We start from the raw sequence: 22,661 nt of genomic DNA, 5'->3' as shown, positions 1-22,661 counted from the left end.
CGGTACGAAAACGTCAAAGATGACCATTATGTCTTAAAAATAGAAACTACTCTCATACAAATAAAATGATGCTACGCGGCAGAACTTAATAATCAACTATGGAAGGGTAGTGGCGTCCGCAAGGTACTCCTGGAGACTTTCATTGCCGCAGATGTTCCACCAACATTTTACTCCAGCCCACCGTTTCCTCCAAGTTAACTCATTGAGCTTCCATGGAGCAATGAAAATGGGAGAAGTATTTAAGGTCATTAGTTAAAACCGTTTCTGCAGAATCAAGGTCTGCAATTTTTGTTGTTCCTTGATAGCGCTCATTCGCCTTGAAAAGTTCATATTTAGAATTGAATAATTCTCTCTTTGAAGCACTTTATTTAAAATTTCAAAAGGGAAATTAGGGAATGTTGGCAGCGTGCCCAGGGCCGGAAATAAGCACAGGACACTGGACATTGTCCAATAAAATTTAAAAATGTCCCATAATTTTTTCAAAAACTAAGGGGGTCACTGGACAGTTGACCAATAAATTTTCCCAAGTTTTGATAGCTTGACTAAGGAGATGCAACACTATTTTTGTACACTCCAGTGGACAATGTCCTATAAATTTTCAAGTCAAACAGGGGGTCACTGGACACATGTCCTATAAGAAATTTTTCTTATTTCTGGCCCTGAGCTGCGTGCCGCCCTTAAACCATCGTCTGCTACCATGACTGCTACACAATTTAAACCGAAATTGGCCCCAACATGAAGGGGTTTCTGTATTTTCGCATTAAATATTGGTATTCTATAACTTATAGCCTTTATGTCTTCTGTCTCAATTTATTTGGCAACATTGGGGGAATGATTTTCGTAAAGGATTCGTTGTTTGTTTTTGATAAAATAGCTCTAGTTTGAAAAGTTATGTCTTTAGAGTCAGACATTTCGGAAATGAGTTTAATAAGTCTTCAAAGTGTGGCGCTTAAAGAGGTACCTGAGAAATTATCCGTGGTTTGCACAGGAATTTTAAATTTCAAAAAAACTGGACTTTGTTTATAGGAAATGGAGGCGAATGATTGCAACTGTGATCAGTTAAGCAAAGATGATCAAATAAAGCAACTAAAAGCCAAGGTGAGTTTCAAAGCCTATAGCGTTTTGGCCAGTACAGCATGAGCCATCCATTCCAGTATCCCTTTAAAGCGAGTCTCAGCTGTGACTGTGGTTTAGTATAAAATAACGGCACTAGATGCTCCCATAGTCGAGGGGTGGAGTTGACTGACCCAATAAGCTTATCAAAGGCTAGGTCTAGCTCCGCCTTTCAGGACGATTTCTGATTGGTTCCTGCCTTTGGCTACATAAAATTGGTGTGTAGAAGGTTAATCAGTGTGTTAAGCCCTGTTTTCATCAAAGCTAGAAGCGAGAAAAATTCGCGCTAGAGCGAGAAGAGTTTGCTAGAACTTTGTCTGGCTTCTAGCAAAGGTGTTTTCATTGCCGCGGGAACCCCTCGCTAGACGCGAGAAAACGCAAAACTAGAGCGAGAAAATGACGCTAGCTCCGATCTGTCAGAGACAGATATTTTCTAGCGTCCCGCTTAGCGAGAAGCGAGATGTAGCGGTCACGTGACATGGAACCACGAATCAGAAAGCAGTGGGGGGGTCAACATTTCGGTTTTTTAAAATGGATGGCAAAACCTCGAAGAAAGAACTTAAAGAAAAGTTAAAACAGGAAAGGGAAAGAAATAAAAAGAATGAATTTGCTAAAAGGGAGCAAATTATTAACAGTATTAGAATTAATTAGGGATGGGTTGTGGAACCGCAAATTAAAAGAAAATAGAAATAGGGAAATTAATGAAACATTATGGGAAGAAGTAGCCACAGAAAACAACATGACAAGTAAGTTGAACAGTTTCTATTGTTTGAAAATTGACAGCGAAGGCATGGTGAAGGTATTAAAAGTATCCTTCTAGCTTCCTGCGTTGCCATATGGGATGAACCCACCACCGTTTCTTCTAATATCGAGTTGATTTTATAGCCGAGTTTTTTAAATAAAGCCCCTTTAAAATGATTTTTTCCTTAAAAGCCGCTTTCTTCTACTGACCGCCATTTTAATGCAATAATTATTTGGAATCGCGCCAGATGACGCCACTTTCTCGCTTCGATGAAAACACCCCAGGGGGATACCACGAGCGAGAAAGCTTCTAGCATTTCTGGCGCGGGATTTGAAACTCGCGGAAGCAACACGCTCCAAGCTTCTCGCTTAGCGAGAAGTGATTTTCTAGCTTTGATGAAAACGGGGCTTTAGGGGCGCCACAGTAGCTGATATTTGCTTTAAAGTATAAATCGCAATAGAAAAACCTTAAGTAAACCAATATTCATTGGTGGCTGATTAGAAACACCATAAGCCTATGGTGATAGGCTTATGGAAACACATCCCTGGACCATTTATAGCGTTATTAAAGGGCTCCCACAAGGTGGGAGCTGTATGCCCACACACTTACAAACTGCAGCCTTGCTTGTAGTTCTTGCAAAGCTACCGCGCCCCCAAACCATGGATTAACTAACGCTAGGGATTGTTCACTAATTTAGTTTTACATGTAATGCTATCGCCAACTACATGTTCTGAATCATTCCTTGTGTAACGGAAGAGATTTTACTTTGTCCCTTCTTTCATTCCGTTAACAAGGCGTTCAGTCAATCCTTATAAAAGGAGGACCGTCGTCACAACGCTAAGTGTTAAAATCATATTACCCAGGCTCTTCTTGGTTGTGCCGCTTTTCTGAGATCCGTGATGGGAGACTAACTTTTTAAACCGTAATAAATTCAAACGACATATTGATAATCAAAAACTCTTTGACTTTTATTAACATAATAAAAATAAATTAGAAAAAGAAATGAGTCTGAACCATGCGGTTCAGAAAACTGGAAACGACTACATTCTACCCGGGTGTGAATGAGAATGTTTTATACAACATAAAATCTTTCTTTTAATTAAGAGCAGTATGAAGTCATATCTAAGAGAGCTACCGCTCTCTCAGAATATAATCCCAGAGGGATGCTAACTCCTATCCGAAAAAGGGGGAAGGGTGGCAATCGGAATTAATTGGATATTTGGGGTTAAGGTAGTTACAAGACGGCAGTGGACTGAGCATAAACCAGCGGTTTGAAAATTTGACGCTTCCGTCCACTGTCGTCTGCAACGGTAGGCCTAAACCGTTGCACTTGATTCCCCTCTTCATTCCCTCAATTTATTGAACCAAAACGGATGTAGAAAGCGCCATCTCTCGGCAAAATAAATCGTTTTTTTCCCAATTTAGGCAGTATTTCAATTTTGACGTCATGGACCACGTGATATTTGGTCCAATTTTCTTATAACTTCCTGTTAAGGATAGTAGTTGCTGCTAGGGGGCGTTTGGAACATGCTTGCGTTATCTTTTTGGGGGAGCGAAATATTCCTAGCATTAGTTAATCCATGCCCAAACCTCTGGTGGCGCCCATGACGAAAAAACCCCTTCTGATCCCCCCCCCACCCTTTGTTGACGTCACTAGTTTCTCTGTTTTCTTTCTGGACACTTTAAAAGACATTCTGCATTTAAGAAAGTCCTATTTTGTAATGCAGTCTCTTTTTTTCAGTGTAATGGTTTAATATCAAACATGAAAGAAGTGAGAATGACAATTTTATTTACGATAAATAAGAAACTGGACGAAATTGAGCGGCTCAATGGGGTCATTAAGGAGTTGGAAAGTGAAATCAAGGATCTGATGGTTTGTAACATTCTTCATTTTCATAGTCGATGTGAAAGAGAATCAGGTTAAAAGTATTAGTTCAATTATTGTTAATTGTTTATAACATAGGAGGAAAGTGGAATACATGAAAGAGCCAACATTGAATGCGTGAAATCAGAACCTGTTGAAAATGGTTTAGGACTGAATGAACAGGAATTATCTCATCCAATTCTGATAAATCAACAAACAGAAGAACAAATACAAAGGTATATAAAGCAAAAACCAATGAGAACTTGTCAACGAGGGCGGAGCTAAAACTAGTCTTTGCTAAGCTCAGCGGGGCTGTCAGCTCCACCCCTCGACTATGGGAGCATCTAGTGTCATTTGTTTGAACTAAACCATAGTCAAGTCTCGGCTCTGGTTAAGTTTAAGCTCAAGTATAATATTTTACTTGACTGACTAATTCGCGTCCATAAAACTTGATTCGTTAAGCCTTGCCCTGAGAATCGTGAATAAAATCAGAAGTATGTAATGCTTCGAGAGAGAAGTGGGGTAATTGTAACATGATTCTTCCCAACATCATTTTATATTTGGAGCAAGGTTACTATTGAACCGAATCACACGCGTTAAATAGTTCCCCCTCATTATTACTCAGTTAGGTGCTTAACTATTTGCCAAGGGGCATGCGCTTGTGGTCATTTTTGTCCCACGTCAAGACAATCAAGGTTTGTGCAGGGTTCGTTGCTGAGGATTTAGCAAATACCAAACAGTTCTAGACTTCACCCCACGTTGCGATGCCCATCTGAAGTTTGTTGAGCAGGAAAGCAAATGTTCAAAAAGGGGTCCTTCGCCTGGGAAGAATCATGTTACATGATATAACTAAAGAGTGTCATCCTTTTTCCATTATCCCCTTCTGATAAAATATATTAATCTTTTATTACTGTTGCTATATCAGTTTTGACGATTTTTTATTTGGATAGTTCGCAAAGTATACCAGCTGAGATTACCAACAACATTTACCAAAGTCTGCTTAAAGTGGAAGCCACGAACCTCGAGCAATTTGGGATAGGTATGGTGTCGCATTATTGTAATTCTGACACGCAACCTGATGTAGTTCCAGTTTAATGAAACTATTAGGGTTATTTTTTCGTTTTGATCATCAAGGTTCGTTGGTAAAAGCCGAAGGTGCTTGCAATATCGAAGGAATTCTGACTGAAGAAGACATTAAGGAAGAATCACCTGAATGTGATGCGGAGATTGGCAAAGAAAACATGTCCCAAACTAAAACTACCTCAAAATATGCGCGAATTATGAAACTATGTATTCCTAAACTCAAATGCTGTGACGGTGTTCCTTTACTTAACCTTGAAGGCGAAGCGCAGTTCGAAATGTCTCCTGTCCCAACGACAGATTCGCCTCCCGAGAACAATCTTAGCGTTAACGATTCTTATCCCAAATCACGAATTTCTTCGACCAAGAGAGGAAATGAGAGTATAGCAACTCGATCCAAGAAATTGTGCCTTGAAAAACATGGGGAATTGTCGTCGCTTGACGCAGATAAGGAAAGCAATTCTCTAGAAGAAGCTCTAGAGAAGAATCTTGATGATGACCAGTCCAAAAACACTTCGACCGATTCAAAGAAAACTGATAATAGACAAAATGAAACTATGAAACTGTGCTTGCCAAGCGATTTAGCAAAAGTACCGATTGAAGTTGAAGATAATACTTCAGTGTCCAGCTCTGATACATCCGAAAGTAGCTCGTCAAGTAGTTCCGAAAGTAATACAACTTCTGCCAGTTCGGAAATTGGTAAGTCATTTTACGCTTAGGGTCAGCAATGATTTTCGGGACTGGAACATAAGACTCAAAAATCGTCAAATTGACCCACTTACAGTAGAATTTAGAAACCTCACCAAAAACAGAGGATGTTTCGGAATTTTCTAGTGGTAGTTCCCCTAACAGGCTTTTTAACCCCGTCCTTTCTAACCCTCATTACTTTCTGTCTTCCCTGGGATTTTTCAACCTCATCCTCAATCCTTAGCATTTTAAAGCTTCTAAAAATTTTGTGTCATTTAAATTAATACGTTTTTAACTTTAAATTTAAACGGAAAATTGTCCCTGCGAATAATATTAAGCTCAAAACTTGATTGCCTAAATTCAGCGGTTGAGCCTGAGCTCCGTGGCCACCGGAGGAGACAAAATTCCCTTTTAAAAATGCAGGTACCCGGCCGTCCTTGGTGTCTTAAGGAGCCCAAGCAAACGTTGCTCAGATTGATAAGACCTTAGTGCTTTACTCCCAATGGTCTTTGAAACTGTGAATAATTTCATCTAAAGAATATTTTAGAGACCCTACTCCGTCTCTATAGCAGTTCTCGAATCTATGCAAGCAAAGAGAATATACCAAGAGGAGCAGAAAGTCTAGCCTTTCACAAGGCTTTTGAAAGGCCCGGCCACAGTTTTGGTCGTAACTAGATCCGGTTTGTGTTGATTGGCTAAGCAGCGACGCCTTGCAAGTGGCCAATCGGTTCTTGAGGTAGTGTCGAAGGAACAGTGTCACCGAATAATTGTCCTTCGCGTGCTAGGAGGTTCTATAGGAGGCGTTTCGAATGTATCGTGTAGCTCACCTATGGCCCAAGATGCATACTTTGTGTGTGAAGCCTTACCGCTTTTGGTTTTACTGATAATGAAAGATGAAACTATCTATTATTGAAAACGTAATGGATACCATTTCTTATGTATTGAAAGTGACTTAATGTATGGGAAAAAAGGGTTTTAAAGAGAAAATGGTGTTAAGGTAAACATCCTTGCGATTTGGGTTGAGCCTTTCGGAAAAATAATGTTAAAGTCGTTGCAAACTATCCAAGACGATTTCTTTTCTTCTGACTCAATCGTTGCAATAAGTAAATCACGATTTTGTCACATACACCGCTTACGCCTCGGAGAAGTCGCCATCATATCCTAAAATTATGATGATATCCGACTTATCGAAAATTTTAAGCTTTCTCTACCATCATATTCAGTTCATAAGGGTAACGCCAGGGCCAAATGTTTCCCACACAGTCTTGAGTTAATTTGGTGTTACGTGTTAACGAATTGCAGTTACTTCCGTTTAAACTCGATCACCTAGAACCAAAAAAGAGGAGAGGACATTACAATGCCTTTCAATAACGACAGTCATACCATTTTCCCTTCCAATTTATTTTATAAGCATATTTATATTGCAATAGACTAAAACCTTAAATATTTTCTTAATAATTAACAACCATTAGTTTCCACTTTCTGATGGGTAAAATCTCGATTCGGAGTGGTATTAATTTTGTTTTCCAAACTTTGTTTTCTTTAACTTTGTGCCATTTTTGTCCTCGGCATGACCGGTTTTATCAAGTGCTATTGAACATAGTAATGTGTTTGATTCAAATTGTAAGGAAGTTTCAGTTTGTTTGCTTTCCGAAGGGAAAGTCCGAGAAGCAGCGTTCAACTCTTTGCAAATATTCTCCTGAATATAAAATTGATCTTGAACGTCACATTACAAATGGCACTGAAGAAAAACGCTTCAAACGTGATCAGTGCGACTATACTAGCTTTGAGAACAGTTCTTTGATCAGACGTGAACATTATTTAACTGCTCTGTGATCGACCTTGTTTGGCTTTCATCTTCCAAAAATCGCGAATGTGGGAGACACAGACTCCCTGCCGGAAAATCAGGCCGAAAAATTCCGCTTTAAAGTTAGATGATAACTAATCTTGGGCAAAAAGCCGCTAATCTATGCTAATTTTCAGTCGTTGTGGTTGTAACATATTTAATTGTGTTGGACAAAACGTTCACACTTTTTATGTTATTTTCAAGATTCTCCATAATTTGAACTGTAGCACTTGAATAATGACACAAACCCTTAAAATGAACCCTTTCCCAAGGATCTTCACTCTTATCTTATCATCACTGGTGCTTATTTCGGCCCAAAATACTTTTGCAATAGAGAGGGGGTGCAGTGGCGGGTTTAACGGTAAGCTGACTAAGCGGCAGCTTGGGGCCCCGGGATGCCGTGGGGTCCCGAATTGAGCAGAATTAATTGTCTTCCATTAACAATTTTTTTTTATTTTCGAAGTAAAAAATGGAAGAGACTTATAGTTTTAAAAGGAAATAAATGACGAATATTTTCCCTTTCAGTATTACCAAGAAGGGATTTATATAAGACTAGCTGTTACCCGCGGCGTCGCTCGCGTGTAATAAGAACTTCCATCAAAATGATATAAAGAATGGGTAGATTTTACTGATGACTAATACTTTTGTAGCACCCTAGGAGCGAAGGCACTCGGCGTTGCCCGTCAGCCCGTCGGGACATTTTTTTATTACTTTCCACGCGGACACTATTCCATAAAGAAGGGTTTTTAAGTTTAAAGCAAGTAGTCCACTTAGCCTTGCGAAACCGTATCGTTACCGTTTTAAGTTCGTAAATCATCCAAAAGAGGGCGCCCATTACCTAAGTCCGAAAGCATTGTTTAAGAAACGTTACCAGATGACGTTCTGTTCGTATTTGGATACGTGACGTTACGGTAACGATACGGTTTCGCAAGGCTTAGTGGACTATTTGCTTAAGATGGCAACAAATCGAACCCAAAAGACCTTTCAGCCCGTCTATATTTTAAAGGAAACCAGTGTACTAAATATTTGCGAAATCGGTTGAAACGCCCGGACTTTGTTGCATAGAGAAGATTTTTTACATTTCTGGTCGCCATTTTTTAAGATGGGGCGGATTGGAAAAATCTTTCTTAGTACGCGCCTACTACTTATGAGTAACGTTCCGGCAAATTTTCAGCCTTCTAGGCCAAGTGGTTTGGGCCGGGCGTTGATTATCAGTCAGTCAGTCAGTCAGTCAGGACTTTGATTTATATAGATATAGAAGACCTAAGTTGCGAGATTATACGCTTCTACTCTTACGCCGGTGTCAGTGGACAAGTAAGCCCCACCCCTTTCATGCCCGTCATTGCTCTGCGCTTTCCCATTGGATCCCATGGGGATAGGGCATACGGACGCGAATGACGTATTCCACCTAGAGAAAAAGCAAGCCTCGAGCAAAGGAAACAGAAAATGCAGTGCTGAAACGGTACGACGGTTGCTTTTAATTGCCATGAACAAGTTGGTTAAAGGTCTTGAACATATATAACTTGATGGATTTTGAATATGTGTCTCTACGTGAAAATCGTTCGTTCTGTAATTGTTTCTAAATTGAATCAAGTGTACTATTCCAATGATTTCATGAGTTCCAAAAACCAAACCAAGCCTAGCGTTTTGCTTTGCGGTAAAAACGAGCTGCTCCAAGACGGCGGCGCGTACAATGACCCAGTCGCTCCCTCCCGGTTTCCTCCCGGATTGATCCCAACCGCTCCAACTCTAGAGACGGAGCGCCTGAAGACGTCACAAAACAGCTCTGAAAAAACTTTTGGCTTTCATTCGGAGCAACTACATTCGGTCCTCCGAGCTAGAGCGATGACGTTACACGTAAATTTGGAGCGATCTCGGAGCGCTCTCAGGCGACCCCAAAGAAAAACGGTATAAGATAAAATATTAAGTCCCGGCTCATTTTCAACCCCCTCCCACCCATCAAGGGAGGATTGTCGACTATCACGCGCGCACCGGACGCTATTTTAGGCCTTCTTATATAAATTTCTTCTTACAACTCCTATTTAATTTTAATATCTTGAGTTTGGGGGCCCAAAAATGGTTCTCCGCTTGCCTTGAGCCGCCACTGAGGGGGTGCCAGAATAAATTGGAAATTGGTAACGATTTGATCATCCATCGACGTATTCACAGCGGTGAAAAACCCTTCAAGTGTGATCAATGTGAATATGCCAGCTCGCAGAGCCGTCATTTGAACGTCCATCAACGCATTCACCGTGGTGAAAAACCATTCAAATGTGATCAGTGTAATTAGGCCAGCACGCACAAGAGTAGTTTAATAATATATCAACGAGTTCACAGTGGTGAAAAACCCTTCAAATGTGATCAGTGCGACTATGGTAGTAATCCTGTGAGTAATTTGATCATACATAAACGCATTCACAATCGTATTGACAGTGCTGAAAAACCATTGAAATGTGATCAGTGTAATTAGGCCAGCACAATGAAAAATCATTTGATCTGTCATCAACGCATTCACAGTGGCGAAAAACCCTTCAAATGTGATCAATGTGACTTTGGAAGCACTCAGAAGAGTAGTTTGATTGCACATATACACATTCATAGCGGTGATAAGTCCTAAATTGGTACATATCGGGCGGTTTAACAAAGTTTCTTCAGATAATGTAATGTGCAAAGCACATTAATGTCTAGTCACAATTATCTCTGCAAAGATTTAACGGCTCGTACTGGATCGAAAATAAAATTCTCACTAAGGCCTAGCTAAACATCTGAAGGTATAAAGCAGACTGTGCGTTGTCTCTAAATAGAGACTCAGATGGTTCTATAAGTTCAACTAATCGAATCAGGGGAAAAGCTTCCATTCCCCCTCCCTGATCGAACTCGGTTACATCACTGCAAATATATTCAACAGTCATAGATTTGTGCACCTCCTAGATTCACGTGGAATATCATTCAAACAAATAATATAGAATGTTTTGTATATTTTTATTACCCTACAATTTTTTTTTTCAAGTTTCCACAATTAGGTAAGATCAAGTCTTTGGAGACACATGGATTATTTCTGTTTCCAAACTCGTTTTTTTTATGATAATACATTCAGTGTGTGATCGGTGTGATTATTGTAGTACCCGTAAGAGTACTTTATCGCACATCAAGGCATTCATAGCGGTGAAAAACCCTTCAAACGTGATCCGTGTGATTTTCCACCACATTGAAGAATAATTTGATCAAACATCGACGCATTCGTAGTGGCGAAGGACCATTCAAAAATGTGATCAGTTGATTATGTCAGCACCCAAAAGAATAATTTGATCAAACATCGACACATTCGTAGTGGCGAAAGACCATTCAAATGTGATCAGTTTGATTATGTCAGCACCCAAAAGAATAATTTGATCAAACATCGACGCATTCGTAGTGGCGAAAGACCATTCAAATGTGATCAGTTTGATTATGTCAGCACCCAAAAGAATATTTTGATCAGATATCAACGTAACAATCACAATATATATAATATTGTATATAACCCTTTATTTAACTATAATAAACCATATTTGATATAACAAATGGTATAAAAGTAATTATATCTTCGCTATTAAAGAATAAAAATTTTACCATAATAATTGATTAATATGTTTTTGCTTTGAATATTAATTTGCTTCTTTAATAACTTTATCGTTGTCATCACTTCTTGTGCTAGTTGGTTTCAACAGAAACAGGAAAGACTGCAAAATTGTCTCTAACTTTACCCTTGACTTCATACTTGTTTTTTTCACTACATTGTACGTGTTATCATGCACCTACGGAGCTTTAATGGCAGAATATGGCTGTTCATATTGTCACGTGTATTTTATTATACGTTGATTATGCGAAAGTTTGCGTTCAGTCTTACCCAAATTTCTAACGTGGGATCAAGTTTGAAATTTGAATATATATATTTGAGAAAGTTGTTTGTTAGTTCTTATGACATACACAGTCACGATTAGTTAATTTCCAAATTCGACCAAGCTGCGGGGTTGATATCAATGATCAGGAATTAAAAAATCTTTCACGTTCCCATGTTATCCCAAAGCGTAAGGTCAAACCTTTGGAAACCGCTATTTCGACTCGGACATTGGTTATTGTTTCTGAACTTGTTTTGTTTGCCTTTGTGTCTTTTTAAGCCTAAGAATAACCTGTTATAACAATTGCCTTTGAACATTGAAATGTTTGTGACGCGAGTTGTTTGATATCATATGAAGTTTTGATTTATTTCCTTTCTGTAGGAAAATCCAAGAAAAAATGTTCAACTCGATACAAATGTTTACCTGAAAATGACAGGGAGCTTGAACTTGACAACCGAAAGCATACCAAGAAAAAACGCTTCAAATGTGATCAGTGTGACTATGGTAGCAATAACAAGAGCAATTTGATCACACATCAACGCATTCACAGTGATGAAAAACCCTTCGTATGTGATCAGTGTGACTATGCAAGTACGCGGAAGTATCATTTGATCATCCATCAACGAATTCACAGTGGTGACAAACCCTTCAAATGTGATCAGTGTGACTATGCAAGTACGCGGAAGTATCATTTGATCATCCATCAACGAATTCACAGTGGTGACAAACCCTTCAAATGTGATCATTGTGACTATTCAAGTGCGACCAAGAATGGTTTGATCATACATAAACGCATTCACACCGGTGAAAAACCCTTCAAATGTGATCAGTGTGACTATGCAAGTGCGACGAAGAATGTTTTGCTCAGACATCAACGTATTCACACTGGTGATAAACCCTTCAAATGTGATCAGTGTGACTATGGATCCACGCAGAAGGGTAATTTGATCGCTCATCAACGCATTCACAGTGGTGAAAAACCGTTCAAATGTCATCAGTGTGACTTTGCAAGTACGCAGAAGAGTACATTGATCACACATGAACTTCTTCACAGTGATGAAAAACCCTTCGTATGTGATCAGTGTGACTTTGCAAGTGCGCGGAAGAACGATTTGAACGTCCATCAGCACATTCACACTGGAGAAAAACCCTTCAAATGTGATCAGTGTGACTATGCAAGTACGCGGAAGTATCGTTTGATCATCCATCAACGAATTCACAGTGGTGACAAACCCTTCAAATGTGATCAGTGTGACTATTCAAGTGCGACCAAGAATGGTTTGATCATACATCAACGCATTCACACTGGTGAAAAACCCTTCAAATGTGATCAGTGTGACTATGCAAGTGCGACGAATGATTTGATCAGACATCAACGCATTCACACTGGTGATAAACCCTTCAAATGTGATCAGTGTGACTATGGATCCACGCAGAAGGGTAATTTGATCGCTCATCAACGAATTCATAGCGGCGAAAAACCCTTCAAATGTGCTCGGTGTGACTATAAATCTACACGGAAGATCAGTTTGATTACACATCAACGCGTTCATAGCGGTGAAAAGCCCTTCAAGTGTGAACAGCGTGACTATGGTAGCAAGAACAGGAGTACTTTGATCAAACACAAACGAATTCACAGTCGTGAAACACCCTTCAAGTGTGATCAGTGTGACTATGCAAGTGCGCGGAAGAGTAATTTGATCACACATCAACGCATTCACACTGGAGAAAAACCCTTCAAATGTGATCAGTGCGACTATAAATGTACACATAAGCATAATTTGATCAAACATCAACGCATTCATAGCGTTGAAAAACCCTTCAAATGTGATCGGTGTGACTATAAAGGTACGCAGAAGGCTCATTTGATCATACATCAACGAATTCATAGCGGCGAAAAACCCTTCATATGTGCTCGGTGTGACTATAAATGTACACAGAAGATTAGTTTGATCGCACATCAACGCATTCATAGCATTGAAAAAACCCTTCATAAGTGATCAGTGTGATTATGGCAGCACGCAGAAGATTAGTTTGATCAGACATCGACGTTATAATCACATGGACTAATTAAAGGATTGTAGTTAAGCATACTCAGCAATTTAAAACTTGGAAAGAACCATTTCAAAAAGTGTTAATTGCGCAACGTGTTTTCATTTTCGTTTCACACATTACCGTTCTTGACAACTGTAGTAGACGCTCAGTAACAAAATGTTTTCGATCATAGAAAAACTATAAAAAACTAAAAAACCATTCGTGACGGAATAGTTACCGGACAGGCTACACGGTTTTAAAAAATTGTGGAATGTAACAAGCCTAACTTCTTTTAACGGAAATCTGGTAGTAATACGATGTTTGTGTTAATTATTTATAAAACCTTCACGACAAAATTTAATGTAACCCTTTTTTTTAAAAAAATATAATTAACAATATATAACAAATGGTATATCAGTAATTATATCTTCACTATTAAAGAATGATATTTATACCATAATAATTGACTAATCGTAATTTGCTTCTTTCCTTTCTTTAACTTCGTCATCACTTCTTGTTCTAGTTGATTTCGGCAGAAACTGGAGAGACAGCAAAATTTAACTTTACCGTTGAATTCATGGTTGTGTTTTTTCACTTCTTAGTAGGTGTTATCATGCACCTACAGAGGTTTAATGGCAGAACATGGCTGTTCATATTGCCACGTATATTTTATTGTACGTTTATAATGGGAAAGTTTCCATTCTGTATTACGCGAGTGTCTAACGTGGGATCCAGTTTGAATCTTCCACGTTCTCAACGCATGTATTAGATTTGGTAAGGTCAAACCTTTGGAAACCGCTGTTTCGGCTCGGACATCGATTATTGTTTCTGAACTTGTTTCGTTTGCCTTTGTGTTTTTAAGCCTAAGCATAACCTGTTATTACAATTGCCTTTGAACAGTGAAATGTTTGTGATGCGAGTTGTTTGATATCAAATGAAGTTTTAATCTATTTCCTTTCTGTAGGAAAATCCAAGAAAAAATGTTCAGCTCGATACAAATGTTCACCTGAAAATGAAAGGGAGCTCGAACTTGACATTCGAAAGGATACCAAGGAAAAACGCTTCAAATGTGATCAGTGTGGCTATGCAAGTACGTGGAAGAATCACTTGATCAGACATCAACGCATTCACAGTGGTGAAAAACGCTTCAAATGTGATCAGTGTGGCTATGCAAGTACGACGAAGAATCGCTTGATCAGACATCAACACATTCACAGTGGTGAAAAACCCGTCAAATGTGAACAGTGTGACTATGGTAGCAAGAACAAGAGTAATTTGAACAAACATCAACGCATTCACACTGGAGAAAAACCCTTCAAATGTGATCAGTGTGACTATGCAAGTGCGTGTAAGAGTGGTTTTATCAGACATGAACGCTTTCACAGTGGTGAAAAATTCTTCAAATGCGATCAGTGTGATTATAAAGGCACACGGTAGAGTAATTTGATCACTCATCAACGCATTCACGGTGGTGAAAAACTCTTCAAATGTGATCAGTGTGACTATGTGAGTACGCGGAAGAAAGATTTGAACAAACATCAACGCATTCACAGTGGTGAAAAACCCTTCAAATGTGATCAGTGTGACTATGCAAGTGCGACGAAGGGTAGTTTGACCAGACATTAATGCATTCATACTGGTGAAAAACCCTTTCAATGCGATCAGTGTGATTATTCTTACACACGGAATAGTGATTTGTTCAGACATCAACGCATTCACAGTGGTGAAAAACCCTTCAAATGTGATCAGTTTGACTATGCAAGCACGCAGAAGGTTAATTTTATCAGACATCAATTTATTCACAGTGGTGAAAAACCCACATAATTTAATTAGTGCGAATATGCTAGTAATCGTATGAGTAATTTGATCATACAATGTTGAAAAACGCCTCAATAGTGATCAGTGGGACTATGTATATGCAGACAGAAGTGTCATTTGATAGTACATAAACGTAGAAGTCACATGAATGAATAGATGGATTTACATTTTAAATGTGTAGGACAATAACCATGTTTCATCGGCTTGTGTAATGAATGGTCCGAAACTGTGTATGTAACAGTCCATTAAATTTCTCCATTATAAATTGTATTAACGGAAGCGCCGCTCATTTTCAGAGACAAGACTCTTGGGGCACTATACCCAGTTGTAACACCGCCATTTTCAGAACTAATTTTATATTAAATGTAATAAAATTCACATAGACGATGCAAAAATAAGCCATAATAAATTTTGGATACGTTTTTCGAATTGTTCCAAACTTGTTTCCAAACGTTTGAGGTGTTTTCTTTCGAGCGATTTCCATTTCCGTTATCAGTCCCCTCGGAGCTTTCATTAGCACATAAATTGTAGGAAGTTTCTTCAGGTTTTGGCGTAGTACTTGCTAAATGTCCTTGATCGTCATTTGCGTCTTTAATTACTTTAACTTCGTCATCAGCTCAGGTACTAGATGGTTTCAAAAGCAACAAGAGAAACAGGAAATTTATCGCTAACCCTGACTTTACCGTTGAAATCAGGCTTGTTGTGTTTTCAGTATTTAGTAGGTTTATCACGTATAGAGGTTTAATGGCTGAATTTTACTGTTTGTTCATATTGTCACGTATATTTTATTATGCGTTCATTAGGATACGTTTGTATTCCGTATATTGTTTGAGGACCGTTTCAGTGATCAAATTTTAATCTAAATATATTTTCGGAAGTTGTTTCTTTCTTTATGTTTATTTTTTCCGAATTTGACCGAGCTGCCTGGTTTATATCGGTAACACTATTGGGAAGTTTTAAAACTGGTTTGATTGAGTTCTTCTATAGACTGGTAAGAACATACTCTTCTGGATCCGTAACATCTGAGCTTAAAAAAAAAATAGAAACAATGGGGGCAATTCTTTAACTTTTTAAGCGAGTTATCTCAAGTGATAACTTTCGTCTAAAGGGTTTATGCCAACCTCGTGCCGTCTGTGAGAGCGCGAAATCTAAATAGGTGATTAGTCATAGGCAGGCTTGGAAATAAGGTTTATTTCTGAACTAGTCCTCTGGACCAGTGACCCCTGATGTCTTAAATATGAAACAGGTCCCGGAACCAGTGACCCTTCCCCAATTTATTTTTCTACTGGTCCCAAGACTTGTGGTCGTTCTCTCTTCCAAAAAAATCTCTCTCGGCTTAGGGTTGTATACACAACTGAACTCCTGGAATCGAAATTTATGTTAAAATGAAAATAATTAAAGAGGTCCCCATACCAATTTTTCATAAAAGTAGGAATTAATTAACTAGTCATTGGGACCAGTGACCCTCGCGTTTTGAATAAAAGAAGTGGTCCAAGCTATTAATAAACTGGTTTTTGACCTGTAAACCTGTCTTATTTCCTAGCCTGGTCATAGGTGTCGTCAAACCTTGAAAAACAAGATGGCCCAAGGGCTGGGCCTTAATAGTAATTTTACACGGCTCACGTGACCCCCCGTATAGTTGATCTCCAATAAATCGTACAACTAAAAACATTTCTGAAACACAATCGTGTATCCCCTTAATTTCTAATAACGTCACATTTCAAATAATATTAATGAAACTAAATTGTGCACCCCACTTAAGACTTAAGTATAATTTTTAAAAACCATACGAATCAAATAATGTATCTAAAACAAAATCCTGGATCCCCTAAGCCAGAAATCACTATGACCGTAAACCGTCCCCTCTATTTTACGAAACCTAACTTAACCATCCAGCATAATTTCTGATGTATCACGCGCACAAAGTGCAGTAGTGCACGAAAATTATCATCTTGTTTCCCTTCACTCAAAAAAGCCCGCGAGATTTAAACTACATTTCTTTCCTCTCTCTCCTCTCCGAGCGGAATGCCCCTCTCCCTCTTCCCCCTCTCACTAATATACCAGGCAGGCAGTTCTCTCTCAACGCGGAGCTTCGTATCGCCATCGCGTACGCCAGCGATCTCTCTCTCTCTCCCCACCCCGGACACTTTCGTTTTTCCCTCTCTCTCTCATCGTAAGCGTTCGTTTCGTGGACGCGGCTCCCTCTCTCTCTCCCCCATCGTAAGCGTTCGTTTCGAAACCGGTTTCGCGGACGCGTCCGGCACAGGGACAGGGGTTTGGTGCCGTTTCTTAAATTTTAACGGAATAAAATTCCGTGTAAAATTAAAAAGTGGCGGATGTTTCGTGAATTCCCCTCGTGCTAATAAAAAAAAAGGTGGTCAAGTTAAAATTTCACGGTCTTTAGTTATAAAGCAAGCGAAAACTTATGGACCAGTTTAACACTTTCGATAAGTTACCACTCTCTCTGGTTTCGAGCCAAGGTTTCTCCTCGCCATTTAAGTTAATCTTCATCACCTTTTTGTTGATATGCTCGTTCACTCATCAGCACTGTTTCTTTTCTTTAACACTGAGTTTTCGTAGAGGCCTCAGCATTACGTTTTTTTTCTTTTAAGTTCGCTTAAATGTTACTGTATTTTTGATACTAAATTATAAGTTATGTCGTTTTTATATTTCTTTTATATAGGTAAATTCAAGAAGGAACTTCGGGTAACGTGTTCTACTGAATATAAAAGGGATCTGCAACGTCACGTTAGAAAGAGTAACGAAAAAAAACACAAATGTGTTCAGTGTGACTATGCACACAAGTATAAGAGAAATTTGATCAGACATCAACTTGTTCACAGTGGTGAAAAACCTTTCAGATGTAATCAGTGTGACTTTGCAAGCACGCGGAAGGGTAATTTGATCGTGCATCAACGCATTCATAGCGGCGAAAAACCCTTCAAATGTACTCGTTGTGACTATAAAGGTACACTGAAGATTAGTTTGATCGCACATCAACGCATTCACAGTGGTGATAAATCCTTCAGATGTAATCAGTGTGACTTTGCAAGCACGCGGAAGGGTGATTTGATCGTGCATCAACGCATTCACAATGTTGAAAAACCCTTCAAATGTGATCAGTGTGACTTTTCAAGCACGCAGAAGGGTAATTTGATCGTGCATCAACGCATTCACAGTGGTGATAAACCCTTCGTATGTGATCAGTGTGACTTTTCAAGCACGCAGAAGGGTAATTTGATCGCGCATCAACGCATTCACAGTGGTGATAAATCCTTCAGATGTAATCAGTGTGACTTTGCAAGCACGCGGAAGGGTGATTTGATCGCGCATCAACGCATTCACAGTGGTGATAAACCCTTCAAATGTGATCAATGTGACTTTTCAAGCACGCAGAAGGGTAATTTGATCGTGCATCAACGCATTCACAGTGAAGATAAACCCTTCAAATGTGATCAATGTGACTTTTCAAGCACGCAGAAGGGTAATTTGATCGCGCATCAACGCATTCACAGTGAAGATAAACCCTTCAAATGTGATCAATGTGACTTTTCATGCACGCAGAAGGGTAATTTGATCGTGCATCAACGCATTCATAGCGGCGAAAAACCCTTCAAATGTACTCGTTGTGACTATAAATGTACACAGAAGATTAGTTTGACCAGACATCAACGCATTCACAGTGGTGGAAAACCCTTCAAATGTGATCAGTGTGACTATGCAAGCACGCAGAAGAATAATTTTATCAGACATCAATTTATTCACAGTGGTGACACAGTGGTGAAAAACCCCATGGAATTTAATTAGTGCGAATATGCTTGTAATCGTTTTAGTAATTTGATCATACAATGGTGAAAAACGCCTCAAGTGTGATCGGTGGGACCAGGGAGGAGGAATGTAGAGGAGTGGCCAAAGGTATTACGGAGAGGTCTCCATTTAGCGGTCTGGAGAGAGAGATCTACCCGAGGCCGACTAGTAGCTACTACCAAAAGTAATATAAGAAACCTCCCTTCGGGAGGAAAGTATACAAAGGCGAATTTTTCCCGATACATCCTCGTACCGTGAATGTCCCCGCGCACTTATACGGCCGTAAACAAAGTTTAAAAAATAGGGCCGCGCCGCGTAGAGCGTAGGAATACATTCTCTGATCTCGCGATTGCGTCGGCTGCTTAAGTTAAGTCAATTTCACAGACTCATAGTAATTTTAAACTTTTCCAGTAAAATAATTCATGCAGCATTTTTAGATTTTGATGATAATCAATCGTTAATAAACAGGCAGTGACTCTATTATAGGATTTTCATAGGTCTTTGCATAAAATTTGAATTAAACCCTTACCTTGCCAAGGTATGTGACTAACACTATACATAGATAGATTTTAAAATGGTGTTATCATGGATGAAGGATGCGAGTGAAAAACATTCGACGCTCAACAGGATGTGCAACTCCCTATACTAAAAAGTAGACAAGTCGATACTAGCGCCGCCTGGCTATCAGCGCTGGAAACCCTCGTGGGAAAAATGAAAAATACTGGACACGAGAAAAAAACACGCGCTACCGTTGATTTTTTCCTTAGCGTCGTCTGCTAGAAGCAAAACAGTGACTTTTTTCTTATGTCCAGTATTTTTTATTTTTCCCGCGAGGGTTCCAGCGCTGGTAGCCAGGCGGCGCTAGTATCGACTTGTCTACTTTTTAGTATAGGGAGTTGCACATCCTGTAGAGCGTCGAATGTTTTTCACGCGCATCCTTCATCCATGGTGTTATTATCTATATCGAAATTTTGTCTTGTATTCATAATTTTCTTCTTCTTGGCTTCACAACAAACTAGATTTTCGTTTCGAAATAACCGTATGTGAATATTTATTAGCAAAATCAGGAATCTTCTATTTCTTTACGACAGACGGCTAAGCAGACTACACTAGTTTGAAGCGCTTTTTCCTCTTTCCCTTTCCAACGACCATATCAAAGGTCCGACTAGGATCTACCGTACCTTGTCCATGAGCAATAGTGTCTGAATATGGTATTTGGCGGTTCGAGGATGTCTCGCGTGTTATAACGTTATGCCTATGGCGTCTTGTATACTTCCCTCCCGTAGGGAGGTTTCTTATAGCGAATTCCACTTACTGCTCTCGGAGCGCTCCCATGGAGCAATAAATATAGGAGACCCTGATTTAGCAAAAACAGTCTTTAACGAAGCCGAGAACTACTTCTCCCATTTATATGGCTCCATGGGAGCGCTCCGCGAGCAGTCAGTGGAAATCGCTATTATACAGGGTGATTCTAAAATGGTGGTATAACCGAACTACTGCGGGTTCTATGAGCGATTTTAAGTCGAAAATGTTCTATGGCATTTTGTCATCCAGGCCACCGTTTAAAAGTTATGATAAGGATCATTCACGGATGACCCCTTAAAATTAATTAAATTCGAAAACAAAAGCCCAGCGGGTTGAATACATTTTTAAGGGGACTCACTTGTTTAGTAATCGCGCTCGCGATTTACTTCCCCGTGAACTCCATAAAGAAGTCCTCCACCAATGTAAGCTTGAAAATGGGTTCAAATGGGAAGATTCATGCCAAATTGAGAAAAACCTAACCCAATGGGGAAATGCATTGAAAATTTAATAAAAAAGGACCAAATGGGAAGATTCTTGCCGGATTGAGAAAAACCTAACAAACAATCAACAAAGGTTTAATGTTTTATTTCCACTCTCTTCTGAGAATCGTGTTTTGTTATGCTCTTCTGTCTACTTTGTTTATATAACTTTCTCGTTACTTATGCCTTAAATGAGGGTCAGTATTAACGATTAACAAATATCTTTATTGAGGTAGTGGGTATCTACATTTTTACTACTTCCTAATCCTGACCTACTCCACTGAGTAGTGGTTAGTCCTGTCACGGACGGAGAGGGAACTTCCTTCCCCTCAAGTACTGTAAAGGCCCTCAGGAAACGTAGACACTATTTGTCCATAAAAAGGGGCACATTTTTAATCCCCCCCTCGGTTTTCACTGGTAAAAAATTGGAGCCTATGTAAACAACAAAGATGGCCGCCTTCACTCGTTCGTAGAAAGACATAAGCCTCGGACTTTTTAATGTTTAATTGCTATAATAATTGGTATAATTTTAAAAATTAAAATGGATTGCGATTACAATCAGTTAGTTTGTAAAAAGGGGAAGAAGAAGAAATGTGTTTACGGAAGCTGTAGAAGCGATTCACGATATAAATCGTCCTTTTATGGCCAGGAATTAAAGTTTATAGTCCGTACCTTTTTAGTCTTAGCAGGGAGAGAGGCTTTTGTCTCCATTTGTATAGTCACAAAACCTTTATTTTCAACATAATCACGGAGCTTAATATAATCTGGAGTTGTTCAGAGCACAACGGAGCTACACGACCACGTTCAACGTCTTCAAACTTTCAACGGCGGTCGCGTAAGCCTTGTCTACAAGCAGGCGTCGCGTTCCTCCAACTTCCTTACGACAAGAAAATGACGTCAGACTTTGTTTACTTCGGCTCAGGGTGCGCGCGAGGAATGAAAACGGTGCGCAGAACCGAGGTACGCTAAGAGCGAGGGGGAAGAGACCGAGTTTCCTCTCCCTGTAATAGAAGCTCCGTGGTCCTGTTGCTCTCTCTCTAGTCTTATAGAGAGAGATTACTAGTTCGGTTCAGTTCAGTTTTGTTAAATATCAGATATTGGAACATCCCGTTTGTTTAAACGACAATTAATACAAGTACAAAATATCACTATTACTGTAACAATAAAAAATAGCTTCTCATTAAATAGCTTCTCACTAAATATAGTTATAGTTAATTAACCTTAACTACAATTTTAATTTGTAGCATAGTCTTTCAGATAGGATGGTTTCTTTAACATACGGCCAGATCTGGATTGTCTTAGTGTTGAAAGTGCAGACGGAGATCGTGAGATTTGGTTCTGGTTGTCGGTGTTGATGAGATCGGGTGTAACAGATCCATTATCTGATTCTGTGGTTGACCTCTCCGTATCTCGACAGATAGGAGGTCTCTCCGGTATTCTCGTATCCGTTTGAGTGTGGGGAGACGGTGGTTGAGTCGTGTGGTCGGGTGTGCGTTGGTTGTGATCATGGGCGAACGCAGTTCCAGGTATGATGCGAGGTGCTGGTCCAGCCAAAGGCATTGGTTTGCTAAAAGAACGATTTGCAGGTCGCAGATCGATTCTATTGCGGCGATAAAGACTTCCTTTGATGTCCACAACGTACGAGCGATTATCGAGTTTTTCATGAACAAAACCCATAGTCCACGTCGACTTGGTTTCGTGTGGATAAACTTTGACCCAAACGGGCTCTGCGGGCCTTAGTTCACACAAAGATTTTGCATGTTGATCATATCCCTCTTTACAGTGATCTCGTTTCTGTTCTAGCGTAGTCTTGACATTCTTAATGACTTTTGGTGTCAGGAGACTCTGGTTAACTGGCAGTGTGGTCCTTGTTCGTTGAGACATGAGTCTCTGTACTGGACTTGCTTTGACAGCGTCAGTTGGGGTGTTACGCCACTCCAATAGAGCAAGATAGAGATCATCCTTCGATTTGTCAAGTTTCTTTAACATAGTTTTGGCTATTTTA

At 39.5% G+C, this 22,661-nt stretch overlaps 1 protein-coding gene across 1 annotated transcript; it reads left to right on the top strand.

Moving 5' to 3' along the window:
• Positions 1-705: 705 nt before the first annotated feature.
• On the top strand, positions 706-21,856 carry LOC149679313 (uncharacterized). Its single transcript, XM_089835825.1, has 11 exons — positions 706-957; positions 1,027-1,098; positions 3,597-3,728; positions 3,819-3,955; positions 4,670-4,758; positions 4,854-5,498; positions 11,595-13,210; positions 14,409-14,517; positions 14,615-14,685; positions 14,745-14,802; positions 17,749-21,856. The coding sequence occupies exons 1-11, from the start codon at positions 892-894 to the stop codon at positions 18,870-18,872; spliced, it is 4,119 nt and encodes a 1,372-aa protein (XP_089691951.1). The 5' UTR covers positions 706-891; the 3' UTR covers positions 18,873-21,856.
• The last annotated feature ends 805 nt before the right edge of the window (positions 21,857-22,661 follow it).

This window comes from Phalangium opilio, unplaced genomic scaffold (genome assembly GCF_054372755.1).
Source record: "Phalangium opilio isolate 3A_F unplaced genomic scaffold, DU_Popi_V2 ptg000041l_1, whole genome shotgun sequence".
Classification (NCBI taxonomy): domain Eukaryota; kingdom Metazoa; phylum Arthropoda; class Arachnida; order Opiliones; family Phalangiidae; genus Phalangium; species Phalangium opilio.
This window is presented reverse-complemented; position numbering and strand designations above follow the sequence as displayed.

Excerpts from the sequence above, each read along its gene's own strand:
- LOC149679313 (XM_089835825.1), top strand. The coding sequence starts at position 892 with ATGTCTTTAGAGTCAGACATTTCGGAAATGAGTTTAATAAGTCTTCAA. Across the intron at positions 958-1,026 it reads AAAGTGTGGCGCTTAAAGAG|GAAATGGAGGCGAATGATTG; the intron begins GTACCTGAGAAA and ends CTTTGTTTATAG. Across the intron at positions 14,686-14,744 it reads TTATAAAGGCACACGGTAGA|TGTGACTATGTGAGTACGCG; the intron begins GTAATTTGATCA and ends AAATGTGATCAG.